Raw genomic sequence first — 22,214 nt, forward strand, 5'->3', positions numbered from 1 at the left:
GCTAAATTCGATCCGTTAATGTAATTACGTACACTGGTTAGTCCGCGATGAGAAAAAAAAAAAAAAAAAAAAAAAAAAGAAGTTAATAAGTTCTAATTACGATCGATCGTCTTGTTTTATGGCATCTAGATTACAAAACATGTAACATTTTAATTGTTAGATTACTTTCTTCTTAACATTTAAATGACGGGGATATCATATCGACAAAAAAGCATTTAAAAAATTCAAGTATATATCCGTATCAAATGTAAAAAGTTTTCGGAAGTTCACCGAGAAAATTAGATAAAAGATAATTACGAAGTTACAAGTTGTAAAAGTACAAGATTGGTGTTATAGAAACTAATTGCCAGTTGTATAAAATGGATCGTGACTCATCACATCTTAAACTCATCAGTCGTATAGAATATCACAGGAACGTTAGTAGGTGCCATTGGATTTACGTATATGAAACATGTAGCACATTGTTCGTGCGTGTATTAAGTAAATGTAAAGAATGAGAGAGAGAGAGAGAGAGAGAGAGAGAGAGAGAGAGAGAGAGAGAGAGAGAAATTTATGGTCGTTCTGTTTCAACTCAAAATTCGATGTCAATGTATGTATCTTCTGTTGCTAAGGCAATACTTTGCGTACGTTATATATTTAAGAAGCTTCTTCAATGTACTTTTGTGAATCGTCAAACACAACGAATACGCAATGAATAAAAGCACAATGAAAAACGAAGAATAAGAAAATGCCCTTGACAATTATCTTACTTGGTATCATTCCAAATTTTATTTCATGTATCAAAATCGTAAAAAAGTTCTTGTTTCGAAAACTTTGACTTTCAAGCAAAATAGTTCTTTTTTTTTATTGTGCTTTGCAAGTTTTCTTCCTTTGTTTCAATTGAAATAGGCTTGTGCTGCTACAATTGACGTCTGTATAGATTTTAAAATCGAGATGTAGAAAATTTCTAATTTTCTTCTATTGGATTGAAGATATCTCCTTCAAGGTGTTTCTGATAAACGAATTTATTTCAAAGTCATCTGTCAAATGCAGCACAATCATATTCACAATACATCATACTTCACTGCTATGGCAATAGCACAATTTACAAAGATCTACGCTAGCTGATTCGAGTACTATTACTTAACACAGATATTTCATTCGGATATTAGGGCGAATTTATCATAAATGGCATCTTTAACGTGTAAGGTGACATACACTGTTGGTCGATCACCTTTCTCTGGACATAGGAGAGTATTTAATATATATCCTACGTGAATTACATATTATCTATAAAAAAGACCGCCGTCTCCTCTTTTTCATACATGTACTACCTAATCATACCAACAAACGTCACGCATACGTTTTTATAGGGCACGGTGTATCATTATTCGCGTTACATGTTTCTAGCCAATTACATAGGGCCATTCCTCGAAATGAATTAAAGTTAATATCAGATCAATAACCAATTTAATTCCAATCGAATCGCATCTATTTTGATTTAAATAAAGAACTAACGTATCAATACACAGCCTCATGCAATTAATAATAATACGCTTCACTGTCATGATATATTTTTGAGAGAAAATGGCAAACTGAGGCTCTGCCATTATAACTTGAACTTATTATTTGAGGTATCTCCGTATTATAATAACAGCACAAATGCATTTTTAACATGCGTGCTTTACAAAATAAGAAGTTAAAGAATTGCAATACATTTGCTAATCGGCCGAAACATTTCCTTCCTCTCATTGGACTGTATCAGAGTCTTTGTTATGATAAAAATAAAAAATTGTATACATTAATTTACAACAATATTTTTAATGCTTCTAATTCATACACTGGCTGTAAAAATGTCGATGCTTTCCTTTTTTACACATGAGATGAAAATATGTAATAAGAACAGTATGTATAATTAACTACAAAATTGTCACCCAATTTTGTAATTATATGTCATATCAAATATTAACTATGGTTACGCTATTACTGTCCTAAATTACGCATTTTCGCGTGTACGTAAAATGTGTTTCGGTTTTATGCGATAAACGTTAAAAACAATTGTTAAGTCTGCGCAAAACTTATTAAATAATAAAATAAAACGCAATTAATTATTATATGTATCGCAGATCTTATAAATATCCTATAAATAAGTGATATAATATATATATAATATATATAATATATATATATATATATATATGAACATTACTTATTCTCTCACTGATAGTAAAGTAATACAAATTAAAAGATATACATTCATTATAGGTGAGGCGCTGTGTCCGTAAAATTTACATTAAAAAATACCAAAAGTCCGTGAAATTATATCTTTACATGCGTATTGTGCGTGTCGATTTGACTTTTTAAAAAAATGTTTTCTATATTGAATAATTTCTCAATTAAAAATCACTCGAGACTACAACTACTATACAAAATGTTTAAGAATTTCCACCGTTTGTCTTTTTGTAGTGACAGATACAAAAGAAAAACTGTATAAAAATCTATGTAAATTATGAATTGTGTATGAATTGTCAACAAAAATATCAGATCCTCATGAAATTATAATGCAATTTATGAAAATGTAATATTCAGACACGTGTAAAAAGTGCCACCATTTATCATGTTTATTTATCAGTACCAATCACTGATAAATAAACATGAAAGTAATATGTACAAAGGACAGAATTGTTGTCTAATAAAATTATTTGTAGTACATTGGCCACATACAATATTCATCGGAAAAAAACAAGTATCATTAATAATTTACGTTATGTAAAAAATAAAACATGGTGGAAATTCATAGACACTTTGCTCCTTTGTAAATACTCTGCACAATAAGTCCGTCACGGAAAAAAAGAAAAATACGTCACACCGTTTGTTAATTCAATAAAGCAACAGTAGCGGTAATAGCGACTGTAATTACAGATTCCTATGAATTACAACATAATCGAAGCGCAGCGAACTAGCAACTAATTGATTCTCAGTTAGTGAGTCGGTTATACACACATGTACATTGAATAGGGACGTGCATTACGCAAGCACGTGAATGGAATGAAACTGACACGAAAGAAAGGAAAGAAAAATAAATCTTGCTGATCGATGCGATATAAATCAATAATTTAATGTGATTGTCCCCTGCCATAAGTGAATGGCTTAGCAGCGCACGTGCCGGAGTTAAAAACTTGACTAGAAAAGAACGAGCGTGCGAAGATAGTAATTTCATGATTTTCTTACTTCAAAGGTTCCATTTCTTTTTCCCTTTATTCATAGTAATCTCATCGACCTGTTTTTATTTTCAGTATTATTCACTATGAGATAGAACACTAACAGCTATAAGTAGTTCCTGTCATTAATACAAAAATTCTATCATATTTCAATGTAATATCGTTGCAACGGTTTTATTTTTCAATTAGTAAGTCGGGAGCAACCTCGTAGGTTTCGTCATTGTTTTTAGTTCATTCGAGTAATTTAATTAATAAATTTTCATCCGATGCGCAAGAACTACCTATGCTTTTAATATTCTCAAGTGAAAACCTAACTCCTATTGTGCCGCGTAAGCCCTCCAATTATGCGTAACACTTCGTCGGTGACTTACAAAGCACATTCGCGGACATGCCACACATACAGATATATCCCTAATCGTCTCGTATATGAAAAAGTAAAAAAATGATTCTTCTCCCCGTGTTTTCACAATTCACGGCAGTTTTACATGCTGTGCTGTTCTTTGCGCATTTCGAACTGAATAAAAAGATCAGTCTTTCTTTTAGAAGAAAAATTAGCGCAAGCGGGTATACACACGCTTTATATCGTATGTTACAAATAAACTTACACACATTGCGTGCGTAGTATCATTAATAATTCGTAAATTGTAAGGTAGATCATATTAGTGTTTGATCTTTCCTTGCCATTGCTAGAATAACAACGCATGCCAACAAAAAACGTTTGGAAGAATACAACCCAGTTCTTAATTCAGCTCTAAACCATATAAGCTATACCATCTACATTTGATCGCGTATGAAAAAGAATAAAAAATATAAAATATTTATACATACAAATGTATAAATATTTTTAAAAATTCTTTATTTTGAATTATAATTTGCATTGAAATGTAAATTATATTGTGCTTGAACATATTATAAGTATTACACAATTAAAACACGATCAATTATCAGAGATTGATAAATTATATGGTTCACCTTTCAGGATATTCGTACGTCTTATAAATACGCTTAATTCTTTCACTAGTCCACCAAATAGTTGTATTTGTTAATAAAAAACGCACTTACTTTGTTGCGTTAATGCTTTTCTCGTATGTTCCATTTCCAATCACAAAAATGTTTAATACACTATTCCGAGTTTCTCTTTTCCGATTTCATCGATAAAAATAAATTATTGAGATAGGTCCACAACGTTGTCAAGAGCGTGATATCACGAGCGTCTTTACTGTACTGCATCTTGTACGATTAGTACAACGATTAATTAACAACTGCTTAATTTTATTGAATTTTATGAATCGTATCAAACCAATTGTGTGTATTTAGTTTAATCCTGTGAGTTTGTTTTAATGTAAAATGTCTTCTACTTATTTCTTGTGGTACGAATAAATGTTTAATAACATAATTCGATAGTCTGTGCATAAAATTCTCCAAACTCTCCAAGATCGATAGTTACTTATGCACATGTATATCTCAGTCTAACTTCATGATGTACTTCTTTCACCAATATATTAATAATTTCTTTGGTTCGCCCAGTTTCTTTGAGCATTCATACATTTTCAAACACTTTTTGTATGTGAATTGTCTTTGCGCACACATTTACCAAACATTATCGAGACGTTCCAATGTTCAGTAGTATTAAGAAGCTGGTTCATCGTCGGCCAAATTATGAAGATCTGAATAGTTTACGATGGCACGATGCAGAAATTCGTATTGTGCCTAAAAATATTAATTTATGCATTAATATAAAATATTATTCATAATCGAAAGCAATTGTTTAATGTTAAATATAAATTACGCACAAAAGTGCTAATCATGCCGTGTCTTTGTGATCGTAATTTCTTTGTTGTTGTGAATATATCTACGCGTTTTTCAGTTCTTAGTTGTTGAACCAATATACTAAGAGCGACAAACATAGAACTCCTATCAGATCCGTAACTGCAGTGTACAACTAGCGAACCACTTGATTCTGTATCATTTGTAAGCGTTTGGTTTACGAGTTCAATGAGACCACGAGTTACTTCAGGTACTTCTCCCTCTACTGTTGGCCATCCATGATATTGATATTGTGTTACAACAACACTTTCGTCGGTTTTAGTGTTGGAAACACAGAACTCACGACGCGTGTAATATGGACAGCTCTCGCTTTGTATATATCTAACTCTTATATGGTCATATGTTGCTTCGTCATCAGGCCAATAGCGTGGACATTTTCGTGGACCTTCATTTAACTGAAATAAATTGTTATACTACAATTTTTGTAATACTTTGTAGAAGAGATACATCTGATATACAGACTTATGTACAATCGGAGGCACAGTAATATCTTTCGTCCGACTGTACTTTCAGTATATGCATAAAATGTAAGTTGCGTACTACGTATAACATTTACGCAACGAATTTGGAATCTTTAAGACTTTACAAAAGCTTAGAATTGAAAACAAAAAGAAGGGGTACTCACATCGGACAACATAACTATCGTGGAAATACATTGTTCTGAAATCATGCGCCAGAAGTCTGCAATTGTAGTGTCTAGTGGATCTTGAGTGATAACGAACGATTCAGAATTGTCATAGCCTTCGATAAATGATGCATTTATATAAGTCGAATGTTCTCTACCCGGAACAGGTGTAAGAATTACTCGATTTCTGTCGTATGGTATTATTAATTCGCTTCTATTCTTGCTTTTGTTTTCTTCTCCTCCTCCAACGGAAAATGATTTTCTATCTTCTAATACAGAGTTGATCTTCTGCAAGTAATAAAAGCGAAATAGATTTTTATTAATCAATATAGTTCTATTATATAAATGAATTAAATAAATATTAATTCGGTAAAATTTCCTACTCACATCGTACTCCTCCTCCATTCTACATTTTTCTTTACCATTATCTCTTTGTCTTAATCTTGCGATTGTAGTTTTAAGCTGAGATGCTGGAATTTCCGTATCCCCGTATTGTGCCATTTCCATTAATGCGCGATAAATGAAAATATACTGTTTTAACGATTGCACTAAGAAGTTTCTTTGATGTCTTAAATCACATACTGTATTGAAAATCGAAACCTGACCCTCTTCTGCAAGTTGTTGCAACAAAGAATCTAACGCGACTAATGTTCCTGTTCGTCCGACACCTGCACTACAATGTACCAATATCGGCCCCTTTTCCAATGAATATGCCTCGTTCACTCTTTTAATGAACCTCAGTATTGCGTGAGGATGTTCTGGTGCCATAAAGTCTTTCCAAACTAAGAAATGATACTGAACAATGGTGCGCGCATCTCGTTCTCCTAATCGTGTCATTTTTAATTCACGAACAACGTAGTCTGAGTAAGCTCTTTCTCGAACATGTTCAACGGTAATGTCGCCGAAATTTTTAGTTTCACCTTTATCTGGCCAGTATTTTGCGCATTTCGTTTTTGAGTATTCTTCAAGATTCGTCAACATAAGTATCAACTCAAGGTGTTGTTCCCAAATCATTCTCCAATAATCGCAAACAGTATTTTCCATTGGACCTTGAGCGCATATGAACTTCTTACGTTCTTTATATCCCAACACAAAGTTCGCATTTATGTAATCAGATCCACAAATTCCATCCATCTGTGCGAGTCTCACTCTAGTTTGATCGTAACACTTTATATCCGGATAACGATTTTTGTATAAATTTTCACGTGCCTCCGAAGCTCTTGTTGTACGATCTGTGAATCTGTCCGGTAGCAGTTCGAATTCGTGTTGAAAGCCATAATCAGAATCTCGATGTCGTTCTAGATATGCCTGGAGTAGTTCACTTTTAGGAATGGGTGGCATATCTGGAGGACTTGCGGCTACCAGTTGATGTCTTCCCCTAAGACTCCTACATAAATGCCTATTAATATAAAAATATTTATTAAACCCCAAATACATTCTTTTTGTGAAAGTACATTATGACGATAATTATAGAATATTCCTTTACCTGAAACTGTTCCTCAAAGTTATAATTTCTTCCCCTCTTTGTTGAGCACGCTTTGTGTATCTGTGCAATACACAAAGAGCAATGAGAAGAATAATAATGATTAGTATAAGAGCAATGGAGATTTGCAGAATTACGCTGAGCGTGGTTACTTCCGCTGACACCACAGCCACGGGATCTAGTCCTCCATAAAGAGGATTAAAATAGTTACTATAAGCTGGTAAAAGTTGATCTTGATTTCCAAATACTATAAAAAAAAAATTTATTACACAAAATATTTTAAATGTAGAATATATAAATTTATACATATATATTAAACATACCAATAACTTCGACGAAACCCGTGTAATTCGAATTTTCGTCTAAGAAACCATCTTGCACAGCAAATAGTGGTAGTTCAGAAGATCCATCATTACTCTTTGTTTTTTGAGTAGCTATATTTTCTCTTTTCCTTCTTTCTATAGTTTCTGTATGATTATTGTCTGTTAAAGTTGCAATAGTTGTTTCTATCTTCTGAGTAGTAGCAGCCGATGTTGTTGGAGCGGGAGTTGTAGTCCACGTTACTGACGTTGTAACAGTGGTAGATGTTGTATTAAATGCTGAAGTAGTTGTTGAAACTTCGGGAACAAAATGTAATACTGGTGGAGTAACTTTTGGCCGAAGTCCAATACATTTGTTGCACATGCTACTACTGTTGAATGATTCGCCATCGCCAAGAAAAATGTCTGATATCAATTGATCGCTATCGAATGTTTCGGCAACGTAAGCACCGCCAGAAGGTGAATTATGAGCGTATTGATAGGAATATACACTAATTTCCTCAGGTGGTGGTAAATCAGTGACACTTTTCTGTGGTGCTAGTTTTACTAAATAAACTCGATAACAACATATAGGACCATTTCGTTCTGTGATACGCGGAAGATACAACTGAAACAACTGTTTACCCTGATTCTCGATTTTTCGCCACGAACGCATGTTTAAGCTATCTCTGTCTGGTATGGTAATTGGCGTGGTACAATTACCAATAGCGTCCTTTCCTGGTGTACGGGATCTAGTTACACCGTTCACACGCACCGTATAATTCGTATTAGCTGGTATCTGATTAAAATGTGTGCTATTTTTTTTAACACTCCAATTCTGTGGTCCCCAATTATCAATATCTAAACGGCCCACACCATTTTTAAATCTAGCAGTACCGGTTAATTGTATATTATAACGAGTAATAATGCCATTAGGCTTTTCTGGATGAATCCATGTAATAGAGATGAAACTGGAGCTACTTATATTATCGAATCGACAATTAACGGTTAAATTTTGAGGAGGGCTAGCCACTAGAATTAAAATTAGACAGTTAACTTTTAATTTCTAAAGTATAGAAAATACTGAGTTTGTGAATTCGATGATCTTACCACCGTCTAAAGTAGTACCATTCACTTCAGTGCTCCAGTTTCCACATTCCTTTGTGTATTCGCTACATGCGGCAATTTTAAACTTGTACGTTGTAGCAGGATCGAGATCAACAAACGCGTACACAGTAAATGGCTGCGCTGGGTATACCGCTTCTCTTTTCTGATCTCCATGTGTAACCATTAAATTATAATAATGAACGTGTTCTTTCAAATCCAATGGCGGCACTGTCCATCCTATTGTAATAGAATTTTCAGTGACTCCGTTAACAGAAACTTTTGGCACAAATATAGGATCTGCAAAATATCCATTACTTAGTGATTCCGGAAGAAGAGATGTAAAAATTATACTTTATCTTAATACCTTTTTCAAGTGTAGTAATCCAACGTGGATCAAATCGTACATGTGATGTACCTACGGTATTTGTAGCACTAATTCCAATTTGATACGCTGTACCACTTTCAAAGCCTTTCAAAACATAACTCGAATTACCGCCTCCAATTTGTTCGGAGTAATATTGATATTGGTTAGTTCCGTTTTTCATATGTTGAATAAAATATTTTTTAATCGGCTCGTTGCCGTCATTCACAGTCCAGTTCAAAAATATACTTCCGGCACCAACGGCTTTCATAAAATCAATGCTCACTTTTGGTACATCAATCACGAAGAGATGTCTATAATCACTAATTTCGCCGCTATAGTCGCGTGCTTTGCAAATATACGTTCCATTATCTTTACGTGTTAAACTTGCAAATTCTAAAGTCAGTACAGTGAGAGTTTCATTTATTTGCGTGACTGTGGTAAAATCCTTCCAATGGTCAGTACTTTCTGAATCATTCCCTTTTAACCAAGTAAATTGAGATAATGGATAACCATGCATGAGACATGTCAAGTTAGCTGATTCCATTACTTTTGCCCTAATGTCTTCCCCAGTTGCTATTCTACCTGGCTCTAAAATACAAATAATTTGTAATTAAAAATATGAACACACAAACACAGGTCTCGTAAGTTATAGTTAATTGATAATTAACATTTACCAATAACTCTAATATGAACATCCTTCTTTAACAATTCTTCATCTGCAGTTTGTGCCATACATGTATAATCTCCTGTATCATTTCTACTAGCCTGTTTAATATCCAAACGTCCTCCAGAGTCAAAATCTTTAATAGTGGTGAGATTTTTTCCATTGCTGGTCCACCATATTTGACCGGGTACATTGAGTTTACATATAAGCGATGGTGTACTACCAGCCTCAATACCTTCCAAATCTTGGGATGCTGTAATTTCTAACACTGCTGGATTCTCATTTTTTGACTCAGTGGTTTCTACTTTTTCAACAGCTGCACAAGAACATGTAAAAATATAAATATGTTTCTATTGTGAATTTATATATTAATGTAATATCCTATAAATAATTAAACACGATATTTTTGACAGTCTAAGCATAACAATAATAAACAAAAGTAAATTATCGACAAGCTGACTAATATCATTTGCTCATATTATTTGCCATATTATTATTTGCTCATATTATTTGCCATTGTGTCTGATTAAAAAAAACTTCTAGCCAAATAGTATATGAACGTACCAAGTACTTGGCTTGTTAATTCATTAAAATCATAACAGCGGAATCATATAAATTGGCCAAGTTTTGTCTTAACAACTCAAATTGCCAAAGATATTTTAAGTACATTTAAGTAAAACTTTGTTACAATGTTTTACAAGCCTTAAGGTTAAATAATAAAAATAGAAAATTTAAATATAAAATTTTAAGGAAACAAGAATAAATTATTAATTGACCACAATTTCTTCATTCATATTCTGCAGAGAATTGTTTGATAGACGATTATAATTATTTTATTTTACAAATCATGTAATAATAACTATAATTATGTAAACTACGTTTTTATAATCCGAAAACAACATGATTTTTAAATAATATCATATTACTGTGTTTTTATTTTTTCTTATGTACAAGTGTATGTACATATGTATCGAGTAAATTCTTCGTTTAATGAGTTCAACAGTTATTATCGCGATGGCACTAGTGACTCAATAGGCAGTGATGCTTTTTCACGTTGAATATCTTTAAATTATATGTGATATTATGCGACTAGATTATGCAACAAAATATAATCGTTAAATTAAGAAACAATATTATTTAAAAAATAAAAAATGAAATAAAATTTTCTTAATTGTAATTCTTAATAGATAATTATTCTGGCGATCATATGCAAAACAATATTTTATGCGGTTTTTGATATAGATCTTTTTTTCGATTCCTATGAAGTTATTTTCTGCGAAAAATGCAATTTAATTTTGTACTCGATAAAACAAATATATGAAGTAAAGGCGGATGTTTTTCCTTTACATAAACTCACAGATTATTTAGATATTTAATATATCGATTCGAAATAGATCGAGAATTAGGAAATAATTTTGCGTAAAGCATATTTTAACACGATGAAACAATTAACAGTTTGCTGAAATAATTAATACTTTTTTATTATTTAAATATGCAAATTATGAGATTATTTTACAATTAATATTATTAACTATTAAAATGCATAAATCAAAATATAAAAAATATAAAAACATAAAATTTGTATTAAATATTTTACAAAGAATTATTCAAATCCGAGAAAATGGACAGTAACGAATTTATAAAGTTAATCTAAAAAATTGGTCGTTTTATTTATTCTGATAATTCCAGTATTAATGATTATATTTACTTTTTATTATTGACTTGAGTTCCGCGTTATTGATATATTTTTATTTACTCCAATGGTATGTATAGAACGTACAAGATGGTTAAATGAAATTGGAATCGATCGAGCGACAAGGTACGCTAATTAGACTGTAAACAAATTTCAATTGCGATACAAACATTTTGTCCGGTTATAAATAAATATCTTACGTTTCTTAATTATAATTTAGAAAAAATGGAGTTTAGATAAAAGAGAGTGTAAATAAATGATATACTTTCATTGATAAATTAATATTTTCTAACACAAAAATTCAAACACGTTAAATTTTAAGTTTCGGGATATACATATGTATGTAGTGAATTAATTTCAGAGAATTTTTTTGGGTAATCACAGTATAACATGAAAATTGAATCTTTCAGCATGCAACACGAATCGCATAACAAACAGAGAGCCAAGGGTGTACTGAACGATAAATAATTGTAACGATCAAGACACTCGATATCTTTTTATGTTATTAATCAATCGTGCATGACGGTATGCAATTTTATGCACGCCTGTACAGCCAACTCTCCATTTATCGTGGACAATTAAAATCGTTGCCATGATACTTATTCCAGGTAGAGATATTAAGAATTGTTCGTTGCAGGACACAACAATCGTGAGGATGGTGATGACAGCGATGCATCGTGCATCCGCCAAGTACATTGCTTATAAATGTTCATTGTATCCGCTCCGTCGACGGCTGACAAGAATAGCGGAAGAACCGGTCGTCGTGTCGGAATCGATCACGCGCCAGTTTGCAAAATAAATTTCCATATACTCACCGGATTCGTCAAGGCCGGCAACAATAACTACGAGAAAGCAGAGTACCATTAAAGAGATACTCGACATCGGTAGACCACTTCGGGGAAACATGGCGTCGTGACAACCGGGCGTGAGCGTTGTATCCCTGGCCCTTTTCCCACTTCCTGCCACCTTCTTGCTACGTTCTCGACTCCTTTCACAATCCCATGACGCGCAGCTAATATCGCCTGTCCATTTGAATTCACGATTCAATTCACTATTTCATATCACGCTTCGCACTTACGTGCGACGCACTTCTTTCCGAGAGAGATATGCTCAGGCACACTTTGCAAATCTCACCCCGTAATAGCGCTAGCGAAACTGAATCACATTATATTGAGTCTGTAACGTAGGTGTCACGACGAACGCTACGCCGCCAAACACAACACTGCCCTCCGTTGGAACTTTTTTCTACCGTTCTGAACTAGCACGCCGATAACGCAGTTGATTCATCCGAAAGCGGGAAAATGTACGTGTCCATTATTTGTTGTTCTACTTTTCTTTCACAGTGGCCACCACTGAAACGTAATTCTGGATTATTAATCGCAAAAGCAAGGATTAAGTTTCCTGCACATTATTCAAAAGTTAAAATTTTGCAATGTTAGTAAGATACATATACACATATAAACGCGAGTGTACGAATAATTAATTAGCATTTTTTTACATTAAGTGTTTCAAATATTTATATGTACGTGAAAGTGATATATTCTGGTATTTAAAAGTTTAATTCTGATGTGTATAATGTACAGAGGAGAGAAAGACTGGAAATATTGATAATTTTCTGTTTAAATTAATTGCGGTGTAAAACTGACTCCAGGAAAACAGTTTATATCTTCCAGAATATTGGTGATAATAAAATTTTTTTGGGAAAGCTAAAACATCTTATAAAATGCTATATAATTTGTTTTTCTACATGCAAATACTCAATAAAATTGCATGTGCATGTTCAGTTTTGTTCATTACTGTACATGTAATCTTAAAGTAAATTTATTGAATTCAATTTGTTTTATATACTGCAAAAAATAAATTAAATAAATATACTTTATTATCGGTGAAGTATGAATCATTATTTCTATATCGTGTCCTCTAGGGGGCTCCTGCTATGTCTAACTGGCATTAGCATAGACATAGTCTCACCTTTGTAAAATGTTCTTTAATCTCCTTAATTTTCGTATCTTTCTTCTTTGATTCGTGTAAATTTCGGTACAGTGACAAGTAGTATGGCCGAGTTGATTTTAGATCCAAACATTAGAGGATGGGTGTTTTTACCTATCGTTGTGATTACGTTCCTTGTAGGCATTATTCGGCATTATGTTTCGATATTACTTGCCTCGCAGAAAAAGGTTGAGCTTCACCAAGTACAAGACAGGTGATTGCGTGGATTTAAAAATTGTATATTTACAAATTGTGTATTTTTAACCTATGGAAATATTTTACAACTTTATATCTTGATGCTTTCTAGTCAAGTGATGATACGTTCTAGACTGCTTAGAGAAAATGGTCAATATATTCCAAAAATGGCATTTATTAGTAGAAGACATTTTTTTAACAATGAAGAAACGGGATATTTTAAAACGCAAAAGCGTGCTCCTGTATCGCAAAATCCGATGACAGATCCTAATATGATGACAGATATGTTAAAGGGAAATGTAACTAATGTTTTACCAATGGTACTGATAGGTGGTTGGATTAACTGGATGTTTTCTGGCTTTGTTACCAGTAAGTTCGAAGGATTATATCATGTGGACTCTACATTATGTTTCGTTTTTAAATTACTATTAATAATTTTATTTTAGCTAAAGTACCATTTCCTTTGACATTACGTTTCAAACCAATGTTGCAACGTGGTATAGAATTAGCTACACTTGATGCTGCATGGGTTTCATCTGCATCTTGGTATTTCCTTAATGTATTTGGATTACGTTCCATTTATACACTTGTTCTTGGAGAAAGCAATGCTGCTGATACCTCCAGACTTCTACAAGATCAAGTGTCTGGTGCTGCAATGTCTATGCCACCAGATCCAAAAGCTGCTTTCAAATCTGAATGGGAAGCATTGGAAATATATGAACATAATTGGGCACTGCAGGGAGTTGAAGCAGATCTTATAGGATCTCAAAGATCAGAAATAAGTGAAAATCAATATACGTGAATATGAACAATGATAAATTTTATTACTTTGTAATTTTAATAATATTTTGTATCTTATAGGTAGCAAATAATAAATATTACATCTACATCTATAGATATAGCATGTGCCATTTTGGAAAGATGATTGAAGTTCCAAGAAGTTGTTAAATAAATTAATAGTTCGAATTATCACACTAAATAATGTATTATTTATTATATTATTTATGATATTCTTCAAAATATTTTACAATAGAATATGTGTATTATAGTTTTTTGATAGTTTGTCATATTTTTAATTTCATGTGTACAAAAAGTTGTTCAAACTTATAATTATAGCAATATATTCTCACCTACTTTATATTTTTAAGGTACAAATATTTATAAATTATTGAATAGTGTGTACAATAAAATTTATTATAATAAATATTTGTTTTATATGTATACATATATGTCTGTCCTTGTTGCACGTTGTTGCTCTCCTTGTCTACCGCGCCTATATGTCTGTCCTTGTCGCACGCTAGTGGCCTCCTTGTCTAATGATGCTAGACAAGGAAAGCAACAGTGAGTTACCGCTAAATGGCGCCACCGTGTCCATTTTGTGACAATTCGCACTAATTACGAAAAAAACCTAATTAAGAGGAGCAATTTACGAACTTTTTTATATGCCTCCCTAGAATTAGGCTCCCCGCTTTCTTTCTATGTGTGTTTTGTCCTGGAAAAACGTGTGTGTAAAAAGTTGAATTTTTTTTCCAATAGATCGAAGGTTGTCCTTCTCGCACACTGTTGCTTTCCTTGTCTAGCGTCATTAGACGCTACAGGGACAGACATATAGGCGCGGTAGACAAGGTGAGCAACAGCGTGCGAGAAAGACAGACATATAGCCGCGGTAGATAAGGAAAGCAATAGCGTGCGACAAGGACAGACATATATAGGTACCTGAAACGCGACGCACGATTTTTCACCTACTTACAGCCATCTGACAAAAGAAAGTTTAGAACAAAAGTTGAACGGTACGGGGTGTACAGTAGGTGTCAATAAAAAAAATTTCGAAAACTGTTTGTTTTCATAGCTAAATCAAGGTCACTTTGAATTAAACAAATAGGAACACATAAATTTTTTTCCATCGTATTATAGAGAACATCGAGACGAATTCAAAATACATATTACATGATATTTTTATTAACATTTTACTTCATTTACAGTAGTGGAAATGTGAAATATCTATATATAAATATCCATATAAATGTCTTTTTACATTTGTTATTTTACTTAAATACTAGATACAATCATTTGATTATATAAAAAAAATAATTAAGGTTTAATACAATTACATATACAATTGCATATATACATTATTATTTAAATTACAAGGGTTTTACTTTAGGATATAAATCTGTTCGACGATGATTTTCACACGGCATATTTTGCCGAACTTGTTTTAATAAATCTAAATCAATTTCTGCTAAAATCATGTCAGGTTTTTCACTACATTGTGCTATTATGGTTCCCCATGGATCAATAACCTGATAAAATTTCATGCATATGAAATTACATTTGATATAACAAAAACATAATTATAAAATTATTTACCATTGCATGACCCCAGCTCACTCTCTTTTTGTTGTGTGTACCAGTTTGAGCTGCCGCTATGACATAACATTGTGTTTCTATAGCTCTTGCTCGCAATAATACTTCCCAATGTGCAGCACCTGTTTGGTACGTAAATGCTGATGGATATGTGAGAATTTCTGCTCCCATATTTCTTAGTGAAAGAGATAACTCAGGAAAACGCATATCGTAGCACTATTATTATTGTTAAGTAAAAATAATTTTTTATGCCTGAAGAATATAAAATTTGTATAAAGGATACAATACTGAGTCCTAACTTGCCAATTGGTGTTGTTATAGGTGGTTCAATCTTTTGCCCTGCTAAAACATAATCTGATTCCATCAATCTCACACCAGTAGTTTTATTATCCATATCGAATAAATGCATTTTACGATAACTACTGGCTATTTCCCCTTCACTATTTATTACAATGTGTGTGTTACTTATATGGTTTTCATTGTTATCTAACTATGCGTAATTAAAAAAATATTAATAAGACGAATAATAATGTTTTATTTTGAAAAGTAAAAAGAAATTTAAACTAACTGCTTCGTGTAATCCACCTAATGATAACCAAATCTTATTTGCTTTAGCAATTTCTTTGTAGCTTGATACTATTGAACCATTCAAAGGTTGAGCCATGGCTATTGTATCTTTCTTATTATCTGTTAAATAATCACATGCTTCAGGAAAAAATGCGATCTATCAAAATATTTTAAAAATTTATACAAATAGAAATAGTATTAAAAAATTAATTTAAATTTTTATTATATATATGTACTTACACAAGCTGCCCTAGACTTTGCCTTTTCAACAAGTTCACGTACAGTTTGTAAATTCTTTTCTTTATCATTTGTTGATGTCATTTGACACACTGCAACTAATGGATTTGCCATAATGCTAAAACGTCTTGCAAATTGTTTCCTATAGGTTATAAGAAATTAATGACAAAGAGGTACTTCGTTTTTTATATTTACATCAAAATAAAATTTTTTTATGGATCAGAGTTAAACCATATTTAACTCTGTCTAACAACGTATTTGATAGACACCTCTTTCCTTATAATTATTACCTGTGATATTTAACAAGAGAGAAATTGCTCAAAAAATGCATCCTTATCGTTTATTTACATTATCGGTAGAGACATTTGATAATGCAGAAATTTCAATGATGAAATATGGCAGGATTACAATACAACATAATACATATATTAATAGGTTATAAGTTGTATATCTTAAAATGACAGTCTGTTTAAAAGAGAAATATATGTTCATGTATAAATTACATAAACATATTTCTGAATTTATAAGTTATCAAAATTTTATAGGTTAGTGAAAAGCTAAAATTGAACGAACGCGCAATCACGTGACATCTAGCGTAGACATTTTGAATTCAAATTTTAATCAATTTGAATTTGTGCGCGCGCAATCACGTGACATCTATTGTAGACATTTTGAATTTGTTTCAATCAGTTTGAATTTGTGCGCGCGCAATCACGTGACGTTCAACGACATTTGAAACGTAGACATTTTGAATTCAAGTTTCAACCAGTTTGAATTTTGCAATCATCGGGTAACGTTCAATTCGGAATCGCGTAGTTTCATTTCTAAAGAAAATAAACTTGTCAGCGTTTGATATTCGTATTTCGTGTTAGAACGATGTGTAATAGTAACACTAATAGTTTGTTCTTTGTTTGAATTTATTTTGAGGTGATATAATTAACAAAAAAGTCAATAATGGAAATATTCTTTCGTGACTGTAATAAAAATTGTGTTTAGAATCAGTGAATTGTGGAACGTGTAGCAGCAATCGTAAACAGCAGCTTCTTCTATCGGTATGTCAATATTAATTTTATATATAATTTTTATATAATAAATTTATGATATTAATGAAAATCTTCATTCTTTGGAAGAGTATTAATTTCAATTTAATTGAAATAATATGGCATATTCAATATTATTCTGAGAATCCTCAGAAATTTGATTAAACTAATTTCATAATTATAAATTGAAAGGTATTATTCAATCTTTATTACGACTAACGATGAACATTCCCTCTATGAAAGTAGATTTCGATTCCCTTTATGAAAGTAGAATCGATGGGAATGCACTTGTTAGGCAAAGAATACTGTTATTGGTGAATATAACTCTATAAATAATAGAAAAAAAAAAAAAAACGAAAGAAGGAAACACTTTACTTTTCTTTATTCTATTTTATTAAATTGTCATAGTATATAATACACAAGTGAGACATTCATTTATTAAATTCACTTATCAAGCAGAAATAATGTTCTCATTCGTGGAGTTACGTTTACTGTTCTTGTTAAAAAGTCAATAACAAAAGGACAGTATATGTTTCTACGGAAAAATCACAACATACTAGTATATCCTGTTCGAAGGACAATCAATAAATACTACTGTTCTATTTGTAAATGCATTTGTATCGTTGCATGGAACAGATACTCATGAAACTCATGATGGGCGAGGCAGGGGGTCGGGGGGTTGAAGGTTAGGACAGTTTGAGAAAACCTAGTATCCGAGAAACACAGTGAATATCACGCGCTCGGATAGCTTTTTTGTTCGACGAGAAAAAATAATATCTAAAGTATCTATAGTAAAGAGGGAAAGTTTCTGAAAGTTAGGATGAAGAGAAGGGAGAGAGAAGGGAGAGAGAAACGAGCGTAAAGGAGAGTAAAGGATTGCGATGCTGCAGGATCAAATAATGTCGTATTAATATTGTTTCTTCCTCTTTCTTTCTTTCCTTCTTTCTCTCTCTTTTTCTTTTCTTTTTTTGTTCGTTTTTCTCGTTCTCTTTTCTGCTGTCTTGTAAGCTGCGTTAATACAATCGTTGAAATCGACACACATACTTTCGGGACACACACACAATTCTTATTTGCCTTTAGTGGCTCGTATCGCCTTGCAAATTTCAATCCACGGGTGTCCGTAGGAACTGCAAATGTCACAGACGTTCGACGAGCTTGATGATGGTTGACTAGGTTGGTGGCCGGGTGTACTCGGTGAGGATGACCCCTCTTTCTTTAATTTACACGTGGATGACGAGAGATGTAGAAAATCGACCGAGGGTGGTAGAGAGGCGGGTGCACGTGTTTTACGTGACGACGGTAATGTTGCTGAATTGTACGATGACGACGAGTTAGACGAAGGTAGTATCGAGGGCGATCGTTCGAGCGATGGAGATTTTGCCGCCTGTATTGACCGGCTTGAAGGCGACGATAGGCGCATACACCGCAGAAGGTTGAGTCAATCATTGAGCAAGCCTTGAGACACGCTGATTAGCTGTTCCTTCAGTACACGGAAAGATGGTCGTACTTCTGGGCAATGAGCCCAGCATTTTCGCATTACCTAAACGATGAATAGTCGATTGATTATACACATAGAGAGTCCTGTTGTTGAAGTTGTATCTATCCGAAAAATTATTTGAAAATAATTTCATCAGTTAAAATGTAACTATGGCAAACCTCGTAGACTTCTTTGAAGCAGGCCTTGGGTCTTTCCAATATGATTCCTCGTTGCACTCTTTCCACGACTTCGGTGTTTTTTAGGCGACCATAAGGCATCTTTCCGCATGTGAATACCTCCCACATAAGTACTCCGTAGGCCCAAACGTCTGATTTTGAGCTGAAGCGGGTGTAGTTCAGCACTTCTGGAGGTGCCCATTTGATTGGGAATTTAGTGCCCCCGCTACTAGTATATTGATCATCCAGTACATACCTAGAAACAAAATTGAAAGATTTCCAAATAGTAACCGTCAATAAACGTGAACTGCAAGCAGAAATGATTTCACCTTGCCAATCCAAAATCTGCAACCTTCACTACATTTTCTGAGCCCACTAAACAATTGCGCGCAGCAAGATCTCTGTGAATGTAGTTATGCCTTTCCAAATAAGCCATGCCTTTGCATACCTGTGATTGAAAATATTTCAATTACCGCCACAATTATCATTAATTAAGAAATTAAGGAATGTCAATCAGAAATTTTGAACTTACTTGTATGCACATGTCTAGAAGAAGACCAACATTTGCTCCTAAAGTTGCTTCATGACGACGGAGGTAGTTGAGCAGAGATCCATGTCGCATGTATTCAGTGACAATGTATATTGGTCTGTCCTTACTGCAAACGCCATAGAGCTGGACTAAATTTTGATGCTGAAGTTTCCTACAAGCGACAATCCAACGATTATTCATTAGTTTTTCGTTATCGTTCGCTAAATTTATTTTGTCAGCACCATGACCACTGAAATATTCGTTAAACTATCGACTCACGTCATCACTTTAGCTTCTTCTATAAAATCATCTTCAGACATCGTGCCTTCCTTCATCATCTTTACTGCAACGTCTATAGAACCACGCCACTTTCCTCTTCGCACTACTCCAAACTGTCCGGAGCCAAGTTCTTCCAACAAGTGCAATTCCGCTGGATCAATCTCCCATTTATCTGTAAAGTGAAAAATTGTTACAGTATTCCGTAAAAAATCAAAGAGTCTCTTCTCTTTGAAAATTACTGGATCGCCGATATTTATGCAGATTCATAGTTTCATGAGCACGATATTGAGAGAAAATCCAAACAGAAGCTTATTTATTTCATCAGATTTATTTATTTCTACTTAAAATAATTTTCCATGTTTTTGCGTATTATACGTGTCTTCGCGTTTTTGATCTATAAAAATCCGCACTTTGCGCGTTACAAACCGTGACTGAGGCCAGCAGTTGGTGGTACAGGGCGGTCGCAAGGGCTGGTTTTTAATCTGCTGGCTAGTCCACCGCTATTGTGCCTGTGATAGTTAACCAAATCTGGTATCGAGCCGCAACAATGTTTCTCAGATAGATAAAACTCTCCTCTGGTGTTCTGTTTGATGTGATAGTGTTTTACGTGAGGATGTGGGCTGTAACAATATAAATACAGTAATATTAGTGTTTTTCTTTAACGTTGAAAGTATGAAATAATATTAGAACGTAGAAATGCTTACACTTTAGTGTAGAGAGAAAGCGTGTACAGTCCTTTGGTTGATGAATTACGTACGACGAAGCATCCTTCTTTATCCTCCTGTTTGAGCAATGATTCTGCGCGTTGTCTGGACATATCACCCACGTACCATCTGTAATTCCAATCGTTCCGTTTCAATTGTCATTGCGTATAATTTTCAAAGGGCATAAATTCTTGTCCAAGAATTCTCTAGACATACTTACTCGTATTTCTGAAGACCCAGGAGTTCCTTTTCCTTCACGTAATTGCTAGGAATGTAACCTATGGATCTGGAAAGAAAATTAGAAGTTAGAATTAACTGTTCTGTATTATTATCCGTCCGTACTACGTTATATACATTGTACAAGTGAAATTATTAACTCTAGTTTCATAAAACTGTCATTAAACAAACTGACATTGTGCTTAAGTTTCGACAAGATTTAATTAAGAATTTACTGTCTAATGAGCATCGTTTCATCATTCTTCCGTTTCGTTTCCATTCGTTTGGTGTTGAAATATATAATAATGAATAATTCTGTTGAGAATTTTGATCGTGAATTCCATATTAGGCCTAAAGAAGAAAAAAAAAAAGAAAAAACGAAGAGAGCAAAGATTTACTTCGTTGATCAATCTTAATTCACTTTTAGCTACGTTAAGTAGTTACTAGTATTGGAGTACTTGAGAAACTTAAGCCTTTAAAAGCACTCGACTGCCGAGCATGCAAATTGCTACGAAGATATGGGTATCAAGCGAAACGACGTTAATCCCGATTGCCGATTGCCGATTGCCATAAGATCTTCGCCGGAATCTAATTAATTCTCCATCGAAATCCTCGATTCACTCGATTCACTCGTGTGATTTGATTTGTGTTTAAATTAACGTCGAGTTACAGGCCTTCACAGAAATTCCACCAAAACTTTGATTATTCTTTTCTTCTTTTACCGAATACAATACATACCCATGCTCGTCTTTGACTTTCCACCAATGTTCCTGAGAATCATCTAGCACCTCGTACTCTGCACCCTGAAATACAAAGCAATTTATCACGAGCTTTTAACAATCTTGGTTAATCCAAAAAGTCTGTGATACGACGTAATCAAGTGATTCCAGTGGGAATTCAAAAGAAAAAAAAAAAAGATATTCCAAAACATCTCTAGTAAATCTTCCCAAAGTCGCGAAACATCTCCGCCCGGTTAATTCAACGTCTGATGAAGCGAGATGCACGGTACATGTTGAGTCCAAGTGCTAATGGGAGGGTGGTTTCTCTGCATATTAGAGGATAACCAACGTCCGTGGAATGCCAGCGATGCTGTTGCCTACGTCGACGATAATATGATCGACGCAGGACATTACACAGACCGTTATCCAACCGCAGGACCCAGCTGTGCGAAAGCCT

General features: G+C 33.5%; 4 protein-coding genes across 11 annotated transcripts in view; 1 reads left to right on the forward strand and 3 right to left on the reverse strand.

The window, feature by feature from the left end:
• Positions 1-1,780: 1,780 nt before the first annotated feature.
• LOC122530338 (tyrosine-protein phosphatase 69D) lies at positions 1,781-12,437 on the reverse strand. The gene is made up of 10 exons (XM_043657199.1): positions 12,078-12,437; positions 9,580-9,885; positions 8,906-9,493; positions 8,545-8,838; positions 7,459-8,466; positions 7,139-7,382; positions 6,040-7,051; positions 5,653-5,940; positions 4,994-5,422; positions 1,781-4,910 (listed from the first exon to the last, which is right to left on the reverse strand). The coding sequence occupies exons 1-10, from the start codon at positions 12,166-12,168 to the stop codon at positions 4,830-4,832; spliced, it is 4,341 nt and encodes a 1,446-aa protein (XP_043513134.1). The 5' UTR covers positions 12,169-12,437; the 3' UTR covers positions 1,781-4,829.
• A 729-nt stretch (positions 12,438-13,166) lies between these two features.
• LOC122530345 (ER membrane protein complex subunit 3) lies at positions 13,167-14,652 on the forward strand. 2 transcript variants are annotated; one of them, XM_043657219.1, is made up of 4 exons: positions 13,167-13,465; positions 13,559-13,815; positions 13,893-14,228; positions 14,308-14,652. In XM_043657219.1, the coding sequence occupies exons 1-4, from the start codon at positions 13,317-13,319 to the stop codon at positions 14,316-14,318; spliced, it is 753 nt and encodes a 250-aa protein (XP_043513154.1). In that variant the 5' UTR covers positions 13,167-13,316; the 3' UTR covers positions 14,319-14,652. The 2 variants fall into 2 exon arrangements, with proteins under 2 accessions (XP_043513154.1, XP_043513147.1); XM_043657212.1 differs by having other exon boundaries at positions 13,168-13,465; positions 13,893-14,652.
• A 724-nt stretch (positions 14,653-15,376) lies between these two features.
• On the reverse strand, positions 15,377-17,202 carry LOC122530991 (deaminated glutathione amidase). 3 transcript variants are annotated; one of them, XM_043658510.1, is made up of 6 exons: positions 16,966-17,202; positions 16,621-16,759; positions 16,382-16,537; positions 16,097-16,303; positions 15,817-16,029; positions 15,377-15,749 (listed from the first exon to the last, which is right to left on the reverse strand). In XM_043658510.1, exons 1-6 carry the CDS (start codon positions 16,980-16,982, stop codon positions 15,591-15,593), a joined length of 891 nt encoding a protein of 296 aa, XP_043514445.1. In that variant the 5' UTR covers positions 16,983-17,202; the 3' UTR covers positions 15,377-15,590. The 3 variants fall into 3 exon arrangements, with proteins under 3 accessions (XP_043514445.1, XP_043514427.1, XP_043514434.1); XM_043658492.1 differs by having other exon boundaries at positions 16,908-17,201; XM_043658499.1 differs by having other exon boundaries at positions 16,621-16,764; positions 16,913-17,200.
• Positions 17,203-18,032: 830 nt separating this feature from the next.
• The window catches only part of LOC122530812 (tyrosine-protein kinase Btk29A), a 253,356-nt gene continuing 249,174 nt past the window's right edge, over positions 18,033-22,214 (reverse strand). For all 5 annotated transcript variants that reach the window (XM_043658128.1, XM_043658132.1, XM_043658153.1 and 2 more), the window contains 9 exons: positions 21,777-21,841; positions 21,043-21,108; positions 20,823-20,951; positions 20,545-20,738; positions 20,119-20,290; positions 19,843-20,011; positions 19,640-19,758; positions 19,314-19,566; positions 18,033-19,197 (listed from right to left, as the gene is read on the reverse strand). In XM_043658128.1, coding sequence (XP_043514063.1) covers positions 19,096-19,197; positions 19,314-19,566; positions 19,640-19,758; positions 19,843-20,011; positions 20,119-20,290; positions 20,545-20,738; positions 20,823-20,951; positions 21,043-21,108; positions 21,777-21,841 — 1,269 coding nt within the window. In that variant the 3' untranslated portion in view covers positions 18,033-19,095. The remainder of the gene's footprint in view (positions 19,198-19,313; positions 19,567-19,639; positions 19,759-19,842; positions 20,012-20,118; positions 20,291-20,544; positions 20,739-20,822; positions 20,952-21,042; positions 21,109-21,776; positions 21,842-22,214) is intronic.

This window comes from Frieseomelitta varia, unplaced genomic scaffold (genome assembly GCF_011392965.1).
Source record: "Frieseomelitta varia isolate USP_RPSP 00005682 unplaced genomic scaffold, Fvar_1.2 scaffold_135, whole genome shotgun sequence".
NCBI lineage: Eukaryota > Metazoa > Arthropoda > Insecta > Hymenoptera > Apidae > Frieseomelitta > Frieseomelitta varia.